Source organism: Gasterosteus aculeatus, chromosome 16, assembly GCF_964276395.1.
Source record: "Gasterosteus aculeatus chromosome 16, fGasAcu3.hap1.1, whole genome shotgun sequence".
NCBI classification, from domain to species: domain Eukaryota; kingdom Metazoa; phylum Chordata; class Actinopteri; order Perciformes; family Gasterosteidae; genus Gasterosteus; species Gasterosteus aculeatus.
Genome location: NC_135704.1, coordinates 7,560,408 through 7,575,764, shown reverse-complemented (window position 1 = coordinate 7,575,764; position 15,357 = coordinate 7,560,408). Strand labels below are relative to the sequence as shown.

General features: G+C 44.4%; 1 protein-coding gene across 11 annotated transcripts in view; it reads left to right on the top strand.

The window, feature by feature from the left end:
- Nucleotides 1-12,510: 12,510 nt before the first annotated feature.
- The window catches only part of LOC120834277 (phospholipid-transporting ATPase IH), a 28,781-nt gene continuing 25,934 nt past the window's right edge, over nt 12,511-15,357 (top strand). For 10 of the 11 annotated variants that reach the window (XR_013452960.1, XR_013452962.1, XR_013452958.1 and 7 more), the window contains exon 1: nt 12,511-13,077. Coding sequence is in view for 6 of the 11 variants with exons in the window: in XM_078090210.1 (XP_077946336.1) it covers nt 13,039-13,077 (39 nt within the window). In the remaining 5 variants the exon portion in view is untranslated. The remainder of the gene's footprint in view (nt 13,078-15,357) is intronic. The other variant, XM_078090211.1, reaches the window with a different exon arrangement.

Genomic DNA, 15,357 nt, shown 5'->3' with positions numbered 1-15,357 from the left:
TCCTCTCCTCAGGCTCGGCGTCTCAGGTAGAGTGTAACTGGATGCGGCCTGTTTGTGGAATACAAGGCACTTGACCAAGGGCCAGCACTGCTCCTCCCTCCCCCTCCCATCCCCTTGCTCACCTTGCTCCCCTCCACTTCCCCCTCCCCGGGTCGGGTTACGCCTCAGCCCCCCCCCCACTCCTGCTCCTTTCCCTCAGTGGTGGCAGGTAGCGTGTTTAGCAGCACACGTTGGTGTCCGTGGATGTTGAAAAGCACGCGTCTGTGCGTCTGTGCTCTACCCGGACAGGTGTTTGTGACTCCGTTCGGGCTCGGCAGCTGGGCTCCTGTAACTGTGCCCGTGTCGGCCGCGCTGGCTTATGTGACTGGCTTGGCTCAGGCGAGGAGGCGGCTGTCTTTCAACCACTGATCCCTCAGAACTACTCATCTGATCAGGCTGGATCCGCGCTTCGCGGCTGCCGGGGTCACACAACCCAACCCCGGGGTCAACCAGCTAATTACAGACCGCCGTCCTCCGACTCTGTCACCACCGGGGGAGATGGAGAAGGTGGGGAAGGTGGGGAAGGTGGGGAGTAGAGAGATGAAGCCCGAGAGGGAGAGAGGACAGAATATTGACTTAGACGCCAAAAGGTCAACAGTGAGTGAGTATAACCAAGCTGTACGCGTGTTTTCGCCCTTCACCTTTGTGAACAGGGTAAGAGTGTGAGGCCGTGGTTTGCAGCATCTTGGTCACACCCTTTGCAGCCCTCGGGCAGAGATAGAAGCTTAGACCCATGGGACCGGAGCTGCGTCAGCGTATGTGGATTTATGTATCAGCCTGCAACTAACTTTACATACAAGGGCTGTGCCAGTTTCTGTGTCTTTGTCTCCAAGATTAACTACAGCAGGAAAGCCCAATGTACCGCCCCTATCATGACTTCACAGAGAGACAGACTCTTGCTTTTGAGATATGGATTTCCTTTAGTCTGAACTTTGGCTGTGACCATTGACTGAACTGGGATTTGAAGGATGCTACACGCTGGCACCAGCCGTAGAGAGAGCCCATATGCAGGAGTAAAATATGTACCAAACCGCCATTATACTACACGAGGCTGAAGGTTCATTAATCACAAATGCGAGGGCTCCACAGCCGACGTAGGAAATTAATCAAAAAGGGGGACATTAATCACATGCAAGAACAGCAGTAGTTACACCTGTACAATGCCATCTGATTTAAACGCGTTACTCCAGACTGAGTTAATGACGCCACCCAGGGCCGAGAAAAGCAACCTCTCTGCGGCCACTGAAACAATAATACATCGACAATGGAGCAATTTTCCAACATGTGGACGTGCGGTATGCTGATGCACGTGGCACAGTGGTTAGTGGGCGTCGCCACAATTACCATGCACAGCTCTTTCCTCACAGCTTGACCACCGGGAGTTTCCGTCCGAAATTATATCCTAATACATTTCATTTTTTCTCTCTTTACATTTTGCCATAACAAGCATCAGTTGAAAACAATAAAAATACGTCGATACCAAAAAGATTCTGATTTTCAATGATGAAACTAAAAAAAGATGCAACCCATGTGACGTATAGAAATGAACAGTAATATGTTATTTTTAAGTTTATTTTTAAGTGAGAGCTGGATACTGACATGGAGAAAAGCCTCAAGCACACCCCGCATGTGTGGTTACACTGCCCTCTCTTGAATGCACTGCAGTGCATGTGCAGAAGCAGTGTAAAATATAGGGAAGAAGGTTTTAAAAGAATCAGAAATTCGACACTACTGGTGGTGATTTTAAATTACAAGTATTGAAGGAACCTTTGAGGACAAATTATAATATCATGAAAATGCTGCACATTATACAAGTTGTGAGGCAGTAATACTGCTGGTTTAGTTCCATGCATTCATTCCTTTTTTTGTCACCAAATAACATAATTATATGTTTTGTTCCATTGATAAAAGGTAAACAGGCTTCAGATGAAACACATTCCACAATTTTCTTTTCAAATGGAGCTGAAATCTGCTGCAGGAGAATGATATTCGTTGCTGGTCAGAAAAAGATTTACCTGTTTCCTCACAAATATAACGTATTGAATCTGTAATTTGTGTTTCATTAAATCATGAGTTTAAAGAATAGAAGACTTTCGGAGAGCTCGCAACAAAGACTGACTTAAAACAGTTTGTACACAATATTTATAATGACAGCTCCATCAATTGATAATAATGATGCATCTCAAGCTATTAGCTACTTGAGTATTTACATTCTGCATCCAAAATATTCAATTTGGAGCTCGAGCCCAAGCTAAATATCTTTATTTAAATTATTCTTTTAAAATATAACCCCCAAGATTGAAATGTTTTAGAAGCCATTCATTTTGAATTCTAAAGAATCAAGTATCTATTCATCTAAATTCCTCTGCGATTGTAGAATTAAACCTTTAACAATTGAATGAAAGGGAATTTCAAGTAGGTTGATGATTAGAGATTTTTTGACCCAGTGGAAATCCCAAATACTAATAGTGCTGAAGCAGGAAACATGTAATGAAAATATATATATATATATATATATTTTTTAGATCCTTTCAAGTTTAAAATACAGTGAACACATAGAGCCTCTAACTGTTTGACTTGTTTTCTTTCCTCCTGATGCGTCAGCTGGTTTGCTTCGCTCTCCTGGCTGAGTTTGTGATCGCGGCTCAGGCTACAGTCTGGTCCAACAACACCGTGCCCTGACCCCTGCCGCTCTGATAAACTCATATCAAACACATGACGGGAAACCCAACGCCTGGCCTAATTAGCCAGCGGACAAACAAGACGGACTGAGGAGGGGAGAGAAAGGAGGCAGAGTAGATTGCAAATCAAAACCAGGACGACTTTATTAACAGAGCTGGCGACCCCTGGTCATTTATTCATGGGATTACTGAAGGGGACTTTGGAACAGAGTGCCCTGCCAAGTCCCCGGCAACCACGTCGCCGTTTTGGCCCCCAACGGGTTGCTAAGCATCACTAACGCTCCCGTTCCCTCTCTCCTAGTCTGCCTCATACAAACACATGCACTTGACACCTCCCTCAGCAGAACTACCTGTCCAGGTATTCCAGTAATCCAGGCCAAGCCTTGTCAGGTGGAAGAAAGTCTATCCCAGGGTGGAGACAGGCTAGAAGGAAAGGGGGGGAGGAGGAAGGGTGGGGATTTGCAGTAAGTCTAGCCGGTGGTGGAGGGAGGGAGAGGACCAGAGACAGGGGGGGGGCAGGTAGAGGGGATCGTATTCAGGCTCCTGGGGACAGGAGGCTTGGCGTGGCACCGCACTGCCCACCCAACATCAACACTCTCAGGTTGCCTGGCTCAGATGGGCCAGATAATCACCCTTTCTCCGCAGGGACCATCTGGAGGCACGGAGGTGGGGGGGGGCATATTTTATTTCCACAAAACATAAATTCACTCATCTGCTGGCGAGATGACACCCCCCCCCCCCCTCGCCTCCCCTCTCTCCACCTGACAGCTGTTTCACCCAAAATATCAACACGTGAGCGCAACACGTAGCGCCTGGTAAACGGGAAGCAACATCACACACGTGTTCACGCTCCCAGCAGTGTTCCCCCCCTCATCCCCGAGTGTCTCCATGTTTGATTAACGCTGCTGTCCCCGTAGAGACCAGAGGACATCCACCGTGATTATCATCTCACCGTGGTAACCAAGACACCCCTAATCCCATAATAATCCCTCACAGTCAGTCAGCACAGAAGTGTTCTGACCTCCTGCAGGGAAAACAACACGCACACAAATACATGACCAATACACACACACACACACACACACACATATTTTGAAAGAAGACAAATAAAAGACAACACAATCACTAGTTTGATATGTAGCACCGTTTAACTCCACGGCTGCCAATAACCGCAGATACTCAGCAGCACCAGTGGTTTTGCCTCATTTTGTCCGGTACTTTAAGGAGAAGCGCTTCCTCAAACCTCAGTTCTGACAACAGACAATTGCGTTTCCAACGACAACAATCTGCCGTATTAGCTTTGAAAACGAGTCAGAGATACTGTTCATTGTCAAAGGTGAAAGCACTTTGTAAACTGTTTTTTCAAAAGCTGCTTGATGAAAATCCTGTTCTAGACACTGTACGCTTTTAACACCTTTGGCCTAATTGATCCAAACTGCCATCACTGGGATCTATTAGCTGCCTTTTTAAAGAGTGTTATTACTTCATTTGAAAGTGAATTTATTAGGTCAGTTGAGAGTTTAGTTTTAATGCTGTGATCTGGATGAAGATCTAACATCTCTTCCATCAAATTTTGTCAATTCTCGTTTACATTTTTGAAAATAGATTATATACCTTGATCATTTTGTAATTCATAATGGGTAATAGCTGCAATAGCAGCTTTGCACAGTGAATCACATAGGTCCAAAGTTCAAGTCTTATTATAAGCCAATTTTGTTCTGAAAACCCTCATACACTGTATAAAAATACTAAATTAAAAATACATACATTGCTTTTAATGTGAAGAAAGAAGAACCGCTGGAGTCAAGGACAGATATAGCTCTTTCTTTTACAGAACTACTTTGATTTAAACTAAATGTATCTAAATATATTCACTCAGATTATATCAACAACAATGTATTTGATTACTGGAGAGAGAAAGACTCAATACCAATATATTTGTATATATATATATATATATATATATATATATGTACACATGGTTTGGGGAATCTTTTTGAGTATTCTGACTTTTTTCCAGCCCTTCTCTTGTTCTGTTCGTGACATATTTCACCCTGGCCGGTGTTTATTTATCAGTGCACGTGTGTGCTCTGCGAGGTGACTACAGCCTTTCTCAGCGGAGTGACGGCTTGTTCGCTCCCATGAAGCCCTACCTCCAGCGAGATGTGCTCAGCGGGGCGTCTGGGAGTCAATGGATGTCACTGTTTAGCAAGCTTTTTTGGTATTGTTCCGTAGACAAGAAAAACTGCAGACTACAGACAGGACAAAGAAAGACCCTGCGAGAGTGTGTGTGTGTGTGTGTGTCTGTGAGAGTGTGAATGGACATGGTAATAACACAAGTTAGCAAGTTGGAGGGTTGAACACCCTATACCAGGGGGGGTCCAAATGGGTCATTATTTCACCTCCTTAGAAGAAATTGGTTTCCCTGCTTTTCATTTCTCTTTTTTGTGGCAAAGCGAGCCCCAGTGGCTCTCCTAATATCAAGATATACCTGTGATTACTTTAAAATCGGATATTCCTGCTGGTCTTTTATTCCCTTCACTTAGACACAAATGAAACTATTGTGATGGTGGCTTGATTCTCAAGATAGAATATTTCTCTAATGGGCTACATATAATGTAATCATTTATTTCTCCAAAACACATACACAAGTTTGGACACATTTTCTCGTTGAATTCAATGACAGTGTGTCCAAATGAGAAAGAGAGACGGACTAACGATGCATGGACATGGTTCTACATTGAAAATATGTGAAGGTTGCATTGTGTTGCAACGTTATCTGAAAGACGTCTACGTGTTCTTTTGCAGGAAATATCCAGGGAAAGGAGCAATCGTAGTAGCCAGCTATCCCATCCCGTCATGGAGTAACACTCGTACCGCCCTCAGACCAGGAAACAAAGAAGCACGTCAGTGCAAGGTAAACAGGTGTATGGTAAGTAGGTGCGATTAATATCATTAATGTTGACCTTATTCCATTAAGGTGGAATAATGGGGACAAATCATCTTATGGTCTGTGCGTATTTTCACAGTTTGTTTATTGGATTTAATCCAAAGTGATGGAAATGATAAACACAACTTGCACCGTCCTCGTGCTCTGCGCCGCTGAGAGGTGGTTCCACCAGCATTCAAGAGTAACTGACCGGTGGGCCCGTGTACGCTTTGATCGTCTGTCTTGCTGTTTAAACAGAAGTAAAGACAATGAAACTGACCATCCAAACACACACAACCCCCTAGTGGTAAACTTTTTGAAACGTGTCAGCTGTGTGGGCAACGTGATAAAACACATAGAAATGGAAGAAAATCCGTCAGCGAGCAAACCCAGTAGAACAACGGATTAAGTTTAACCAGCAGCGCACAGCAATCCTATTCGAGGTGCGAATGCTTAGAGAGAAAATAATTGCTTGGTATGTAGTTCTGGTAGGAGATCCCCAGCGAGGAGGGAGTGTCCAGAACTGCATGTTCTGAAAAGGCCAATAGTGTGCATGGACTGAACACACACACACTTTTTTTCAAATAACTGACAACTGTCATTTTAAAATGAACCCATTAGTAGAGGTGAAATGCTGCCCCCATTTCGTTTGTTCAGGAGGCATTACACTTTGCACCTTTACTGCCTAAAGTATGTTTGTTCTGCAGTGTTAACAAATAATAAGGTTCGCACTCACAAACAAACTCACTCCCACTTGAACCTCGCGGTGCGTATAAGAGTCTGTTAAGACTCACGCTGGAGCCACGTGGCTGACTACGGGAAGAGGACCGGCTCCCCGTGTAGAGACAAGTGAAAGCAAAATACAAAATTGTCTACTAACTGAGGGATTCAGTGTAAACATATGACATTCAATGTAATTCTGGAATATCTTAATCCTTCAATTGTTATTCATTTAAAAGTAAACACAATGGAGGATTGTGTCAGAACTATTTCAAACTCTAACTGAAAGTGTTCATTAGCATTGATGAAACAAAGGGTTTTGGTTGCTGACCGACAGGTGGCACAACGATGGCTAACGTGCAGGGTTTTAAATATATTCGTCATTTTTGTTAATATTTTTTGCTTTATTTGATAATGATAATGAACGAGTGAGAGAGAGATAAGAGGGACGAGACTGTGAGGCTCAGCCTAGATGTTTTGAAACACGGAAAAAGCAATAGTCAAATAATTATTTTAACTTAACCCAAATGGAAATGACTATTCATTTTTGTCATAAATCACTTTAAATCTAGCCTGGCCTGAATAATTTGATCAGCCTCATGCCTAAAAAATAAACACATTGATTTGAGATCAGAGAATCCGTATGACATTAAAGTTGGTACATGTATGCATGTATCCCAACTCATGCTACTTATTTGATTTTCTGCAAGATGAGTCAACAACACATGCCAAAGATGGGACAAATGTTTGCAACTAAGAAAACTAAAATTAGCATCCCATTTAACAGTGACTTCATTGCTCTCTCCTTCATAATGTGAAACACTTTGTTTTGCATTTTGTACTGCACAACTCAACTAGCATAGTTCTCATTTATGTTTGCACGGAAAAACATTTCTTTGGTGCAGTTTTTTTTTATTGTATCAAACAATCAGCGCCAATTTGTCTCTATCCCCTTTTCTCTCTTTGTCTTACCCACCAACAGCATACAGAGACAGTGCACAAGCTCACTTTTCGAGTGCTCTCAGTGGTGTGACAACAGCACATCCGTTTCTCTGGCATTAGAAAGATGTATTTTTCTTGGTGCCATTAGGGCCGAGCCAGTGTGCTGTGCAAGGCTCGTGTATGCTAATGTGCCCTCACACCTGCAGTTTCCAATTACCCCTGAGGAATGGAGCCAAGACTCAGTTTGCAGCCACCAGCAATAATATGAGTAATGGCAAAATTGCGCAAGTCCTTTGTGGAAAATTGAAGGAAAAAAAATAGAAGAAATCATTTAAGAGAGGGTTTTAGAGGTAACAAGAGGCAAAAAAAGGAAAGAGAGGTAAGGGCCGGCAGAAAGAGGAAGTGTGGGGAGGAGAGCGTTCTGCCTTGAAATCTTGGTCATCACACTTCTTTATGCTGATTTTTCCCGCCTTGATGATAATTTACAGCAGTATGACTCACAAGCTATCAACTTTGGGGTTTGATGCTTTCCTCCTATCGGAATTCAGCACTGAGATAAACAGAAAGATGTGATCTGAAATAAAAAAAAATGCCCCGAGGCATCCATCCGTTCATCCATCTTGTTTCTCTGAATCATCTCAGCTCCTCGATCATCTGTGCTCTGGTTGGTATCTGATTTTGTTTTTGCGCTTTTTTGTGCTTTGTCAGCTACAGGAGAAGCGAGCTAACTATGTTTCCCTTTCTTCTGCTCTCTTCTGCTCTGTGCAGACTGAGCCAACTATGCTGATTAGATATTTGTTCTGACCACGTGAGAGAGAGAGAGAGAGAGAGAGAGAGAGAGAGAGAGAGAGAGAGAGAGAGAGAGAGAAAAAGACAGATGACACTTGATAGGCCTATTTTCTGGGTATTGAGCTGCTGATAGTGTGTGCGTGTGTCAGACAGGAGGGTATTAGGGGTCCTGGTGGCTGCCGGCCTTGATAACAGGGGGGCGGAAAATCAATCACCTCCTGTGACAGCCATGTGAGTAGCCCCGCCCCTCTATTCTATTTCTCTCTTTTTCAACATCTGCCTGTCACTTATAGGGGATCATCTGCAACATGCATGCAGGAAACCATAAGCACAGAGTATTACCAGGCACGTTGCACCTGGTAAACGCCCGGGCAGGATTAGCAACTTGTTTAAGTTGATTACGGTGAGGAACACATGTTCAGGTCACTGCCTCTCTGACTGCACAATGTTACTGCTTCAAACATTGTTGTTCTTAGCGTACTCCCCTCTTTGCTTTTCTTTTCTCTCACTCTCCATCCACAATCCCCCTCTCCTTCCCTCGCCCAATGCAAGCATGTGTGTGTGTGTTTGTGTGTGTTTGTGTGTGTGTGTGTGTGTGTGTGTGTGTGCACAAGCTGAATATGTTTAAGGGGTGAGGAGGGGGGCATCAAATCCGTAGAGAGGACTTGGCAGTTGCTCCTCTCCCTCTCGCTTCATTGCTTCGGTCCTCCCCAAATCCTATTTCACGGTGCCAAGCATCCGCTCCCTGGGATCTCCACAGCTCCCATCTCCAGACGCAGGTTTAAGCCCCTCTCTTGGCACCCGGACCGGGCATGAAGAGAGAAGGCATGTGAAACACATCAGCACCGCCAGAGACAAAAACACACCTATTATATTTGCTCAGAGAGGGACCGGCATCCTGCAGCGTGAGCAATGCTTACTCACACAATTTCAGTCTCTCGAACTGTGTTAGATACATTCGGCAACCTCTGACATGATTCGCAAGGGGGGGGGGGGGGGTCACACATGAACCTGTAAAGCTAGTTCACTCAAATGCACATGCAGTCATTCGTCAAGTGAAATCAACCAGGCAATCACTGAAAACACTCAAAAACTCATTCAGTCAAGAAACAATACATCTGTGGAGGCTTCACCAATTAATAAACAGTAGGAAATAAAGTGATGGGCCTAATCGTCGCCTTCTGTTAATTTGTTCCCCCATGAGACAAGGTAAACTCGTGCTTTAACGGTACTCCAATTACAACTAATCATAGCATTTAATTAGCTGCCAAATTACCTGAATTTAGACTGCAGGGCCTTTGAATGGATGCGCGCTGCATTTAAAAAGCAACTGTGTTTCTGATTAGCAGCCGCTAGATGGCACCAGATACTTGAGTTTACGCACATGATCAAGTAAAGTCTTTTTCCAAAATAATACACCATCATCATGACCTTTGATAAGGATTCAAATTCACTTATAAAGTGCATGAAGCAAATGAATGATATCTACTTGAGACCTGTTTTCACTCAATTTTCTGATGCACATAAATTAGGTTTCCAAGCTGGCAGCTTTGTTTAAAATCTACTGTATTCAATTCTCAATACTCAAGGCTATAATTGATCAATTTGGGGATTTGAAAAATATCTCAATCTGTATCGCATAGCTTTGATGTAAAATCTGCCTTTCCAAACTAACTGCAGTTGTTCCTCTGAAACCTCATCCCATGGCCCATTTTCTTTATTCTTATACTGGGATCAATTCAACAGCATAATAGGATCCACTGTTTCTGCTGACAAAAGACCAGAGTCAGCTGCTTGTGCTGCAGCACCAGCTGCAATGAGTGAACTACACAATGATACTCAAAATCTGTCCAGTGTCGAAAAATAAACCACATCACTGGACAGCAGTTTAAGGTTTCAGCCGTTAAACAACCTATCAGCGTTTACAAATTTGCTAACTCAACCTTCATTGTCTTAAATTCAGGCATTCTTTTCAGTCGAGCAATCGTATTATTACCTTTATCAACAGAACGGGGGACCTTCTGTAAAATATTGTTGTTGGGTCCCTGTTATCCCCAACCTGCTGCCCAATGAGCATTGTCTATGTTCCTCAGTTCTCAGCACAATCAGTGTACAAAACAAGCTGCAAAGCTTTCATTAGAAACCCCCCAAAGCCACAGTTGTGTCTGCAGAGAATGTCCTATAGATCCATTTGTAAAGTGATTTGACGTGGAACACTCGTGTATTATTAATCTGTCTCAGATACGCAGATGGCAGATTCTTCCCAGGCACGTCTGATGGCAACAATGGGAAAGCAGCCCACTGCCCCATATGTGGCTCTCCTTTGCCCACACAGAAGACAGAAGGACGGGACCAACAATGACCTAGTTTCTTCAGTCAGACGGAACAGTGATAGTCAGTCAGCTATGGTGGTAATCAAAACCACAGCAGTGGAAACATAATCTCAACTATCTGAAAAGTAAGAACACGATTATATGTTACATTAGTTCATCAGTGTAAGTGAGAACATTTTTTTTATAAGCCAGACACCTTTTCCCAAAAACGTAAGCTTTCCTTATGTTCTCATTGTAGTGGATGAAGGCATTCTCATATCTGCTTTGGTGGCACTATCTCTTAAACTTAAAGTTAGACACCACGGTGTCCATCAACTGGAGTTTCCTTGAATGCTCGAAAAAAAGTATCCAGTAGCTTCTAGTTTCCCTTGCAGAGAAAACGCGATGAAATGCCCTCCACGGTGCCCTTGCAGTGGATAAAATGTAAGGCATGTGCCCTCTAAGGCTGCCTAAAAATAAGGAAAACATGGTGCCATTTGGCTGCCCTACATACTTGAAAACCTCATGCGTGTGGATGCCCTCATGCAGCTGGTGGCCTTTTGCCTTCCACCGCATGACAACGACACAACACACAACACGCACATCACCATCACAGCCCGTAAACGAAGAGCAGGATTTAATGTGTCCACTGAGGCAGACTCATTATTACACACTGAGGCCCCCGGAGGTCTTGAGGGAGGTAAACACAGCATCACACGTTAGTAGGTCAGAGCTGAAAGGGCTGGATTCTTATTTATTATTTATAGTGCCTGCGCTAATTGAAAGTCGTGTTACCTCTGCAAGTGGCAGACAGGATCTGGAGCAGACATCACGCCCTGCCGCCCCGCAGTCACAGGATCATACGCAAATGGGGACTGCATCTTATTTCTCGGCGCTAATACGTGCAGGCGGGTTGAGCGAGAATTTGGTCAATAACATTGTGTTGCAACAAGCCCGATAATGGCAGGATTTCTGTTGGGTAGCTGCAGTTAACGTGAGCTCTGTAACATAATATTAAGTGTGAGCTGTGGCTTCAGGGTTTTCTTGTTGTGTTAACTTTTCATTTCTTGGGTTTTGATTCTTCCAACATTTCAAACGTGTTTGTTTGTTAGTATTATGGTGTTAACAAGTCACCTGTCTTTGATTTCTTCTTTCTCATATTCAAACAAAGAGGATCAATATCCAAAAGCAGTTTGTATGGAAAAGTGTGGCTACATAGCAGGTACCACTTCCTGGGAACTGTTCAAATCGATTGTATGTAAATTAAAGATGACTAACTAATGTGCTTACTTTTTCATAACTCCATTAAAAGCAATAGAACATCTTCTGGCCTCTTGGTTATGAAACTCCCTTTGACTGGTTTACTGTTTGAGGCCCCACTGAATTCGGGGCTGAGACATTTTCGAGAAAGTGTGTTTTGGAAAAAAGTGGCTGGCATTTAGGTCATGTGAAACATTTCCTAAATATACCCAGAGGTTATATGTTACACGTATGGACGATTCTGACACAACACCTACGTCCAATGGGGAGACCTGCAATACACGAGTTACCACATTAACTAACATACTTTGTATTAAGTACTGTTCTTGAGCAGCGTACCTCACCTTACTTAGTCTTAGTCTTTCAGTTTAAACGTATAGGCCTAGATTTAAGAGGCAAATAGCTTTGTGAAATTGTTGAAAATTGCTTCTGAGATATAGATTTTTAAAAGCTATAATCAGCAAATAAAATGTGTTGCAATAAACCCAGCAACAGTATTTAAAACATGTAGAATCACCTTCTCTGCCACCTGGCGATATCTACAACAACCCAAATATGTTACTATTGCTATTTTCCCTTTAACTTAACTTTAGAGACATTTGGCTGATGACACCTCTGTACTATAATACTATAATATACTATGTACTATAATATATAACATTTCTATCGCTGGTTTCACTAACTTAGTCATTAAGTATTGTAATTGTATTGTATCTAAAAGAAAACCTAGTTTTTTAAATCCCTCACAGTGACCAACAACATTGTACTAATTTTGGTATCACTGTGGCTCCTGCAGTTTAGTCCTTATTTTGGGGGAACGGAACGTTACTACTCCCCCGCGGGGCGCATGCGCAGCCCAGTCATCCGAGCACCGGACGCTGCGCGGTGCCGCCGCTGCAACGCAGAGCGGCACGCAGACAGCCTCCACGAAGGAGCGTCTCCTGCGAGGACGAAATACGGTTAAACCAACGACAGAAGCGTGGAGGGGGGGGCGGACGGGGAGACCCGGAAGAACACCCGGAGCTCCGGTGGTTTGCGTGCGGTGAAATTACCCCCCCCCCCCCTGAAATGTAGCCAGCGGCGTCGGTGTGCGCGGTCGGAATCGCTCGGTCTCTGCATGGCGCTTCTCGGGGATGCCGTGAAAACCACGAGAGCCGACTGAGACGCCGCTGCTCGTCGCTTTCACGGACACCGCGGCGGTGGCAGCAGCGGAGCAGCAGCAGGAGGAGGAGGAGCGGGAGGAGCGGGTGGTGAGCGATGGCTGCTGGTGGAAAGATCCACGCTAGGTAGCGCGTGCAAAAGGACCCGATTGGGGGAAGCTGAGCGTCTCTGTCACAGACAGGTCGCGGCCGTAGGTGTCTCAAGGATGGATTTCACCCCGCTCCGGAACATCATCAGCAGATACGTAAGCCCCCCCACACACCCCGCCCGTCTGTCACTGCTGTCACAACTGTAGCTCCATGTCACCATCAGCTCTCAATGGTCGTAGCTGTGGTCCCACCGGTTGGTGATGAACACTTCGCTCATCGCCCGGTGATGAACGTTTCTCTTGGGCTGCTTTGGCAGGCCATTGACTGTGGGCTTTGCAGTGTGTTTCTGTGTGTGTGTGTGTGTGTGTTTTTCTGTGGAACCGAATGGGGAATGTGCCAGTAACTGCAGATGCGGGGATGGCTGGTGAATGTGCAGAATAGAAATGACCCCGGCTGGCCCAGTTACAATGCCGTAGAGAGTTACAATATGCATGCACGCTGCCCACTGCCTCATGGCCTCCAGCCTGCACTGGTCTGCAGAGGAAATTAGTCCCAATCGGGGATCACAGACCTTGGAGGCACCGGCCTGTTTTTAAGCGAAGAGGCTTTAGGTAGAAACCCCTTGATGGAAAGCGCCATAATAACAAATGAAATGACGGTGTGCTGGTGCGTCTGGTCTGAACAGGCCGATGGTTGGCGGCTGCATTAGAGAACCGAGCGTCTATTGGGAACCGACTCTGACAGGTGTGGGGATCAGACATGTGCACCTCTGGAATATCGTCACATCTGCAATGTAGATTCCCCTGAGCATAAAGCAGGCTCAGGTGCACAGAAGTTAACTGTCAGCGTGAGCGCGTGTGTTTGTGCTGGTGCGTTCATGCTCATTTAGGTTATTTCGGTGGCGCTTGCACCGGTGAGTGTGTGTGTATCTGCGTGTGGTGACAGGGAGCCTGATGGGAAATGTGATTTACGAGTAAGGAGGTGAGGTGGGAGGGATGGGGTCAATAAACACGCCCCTCATCTCTCAATATTTTCCTTCTGCAGCACCACTCATCAACATGGTGAAGTAGACGAGGGATTAATCATAAATTCAATTATATATCTGTTGATTCAGAACGGGAGGGATGTTTGATGTATGTCTGGTGCGCCTATTACTGGTGTATCACACTCTATTAACCCGGCCATATTCTGAACAGCTGCTCCCCTAATGAGGCTACATAGAAGAACAACATGCAAGGTGATTAACATGTAATATGGGTAAGACGGCCGCGCCTTTTCCCTGGACAGATAGAGGAGGAAACCTCCGTCAAGGTGAGATTCTGAATTAAAGATAAATTAAAGATTCAGCTAGGAAACAATGTGCTTAGATTCTGCCACCGTACTCCCCTGGGAATGTCCTTTCTACGTCGTATCCCGTATTATCACACTGCTTTTGACTTAGGACCCGTCTTTCATGTGTTTTTGTATCTGGAAAATTAATATTTTTTACCTGTGTTGCACGTACCACCTCTCCCTTGCTTGTTTTTACTCTAGTTTATTGACAACATTGTCATATATTTGGACTTGTTATTTGGTTGGGGACGGAGTGATAAAGTCCTGCGCTTGTTTCCTTTGCTGCATGGAATGTTTACAGTCCAACAGCCATTGTGAGGAATAGAGACGGCCATTCAATTAAAAATAGTTAAATAAAAATAAGCTAAATACCTAAAATTGATTCACAGAAAGAAGCAACATGGAAGGAAGGAAACCCGACAGGACAAAAAGTATTGCAGACATCCCAAAAAAGACTGGTTGTTCTTGGTCGTCGTCCAGGATGCTTACGTTTATCATTTGTCTGGTTCCTAAATTGTCATTAGGACAGTTGGTGCATAAGCTGTCCCTCTGAAGAGAGTAGACACTGTTTCCTGAAACACTTCCTTAGTATCTGCAGACCGTCCCCCCCAAATCTATCCGTCACACAACTTTTTCTGTCAGCTGTGCCTTCTTTTGCTGCATATAAGCCTGTTTTCTGGCTCATGGAAACATGCTAGTGAATTGTCGACCAGTAAATCGTTTTTTGTGAAGAAAAATATGTGGGTGTTTTGCAGTGTGTTAAGTTAAATGGGAAATGTTTGTTGCATAACAACCTACCTGCCTCAGTGTGGTGCAAAGAGTGAGAACTGATCTGGATAAGAAGCAGGCCGCTTCCCTTTTTATAAGGGATTCATTGTTCTCTTCTTATTCAATGTGTACCTTTTCCCTTTCATAAAACTACATTCATATCAATCACTGCCTTCTCCTGTCCTGCATTTACCCTGATCCCCCCCCCCCTCTGTGTCCTCACCCTCTTTTACATCTTGTCTATATACACATGACTGTTATTCTTGCGGAGACCTCTCGCAACCTCAGCAGATGAAGGAGAAGAGGGCAGCCAGGTCTGCCTTTGATCAAATGGG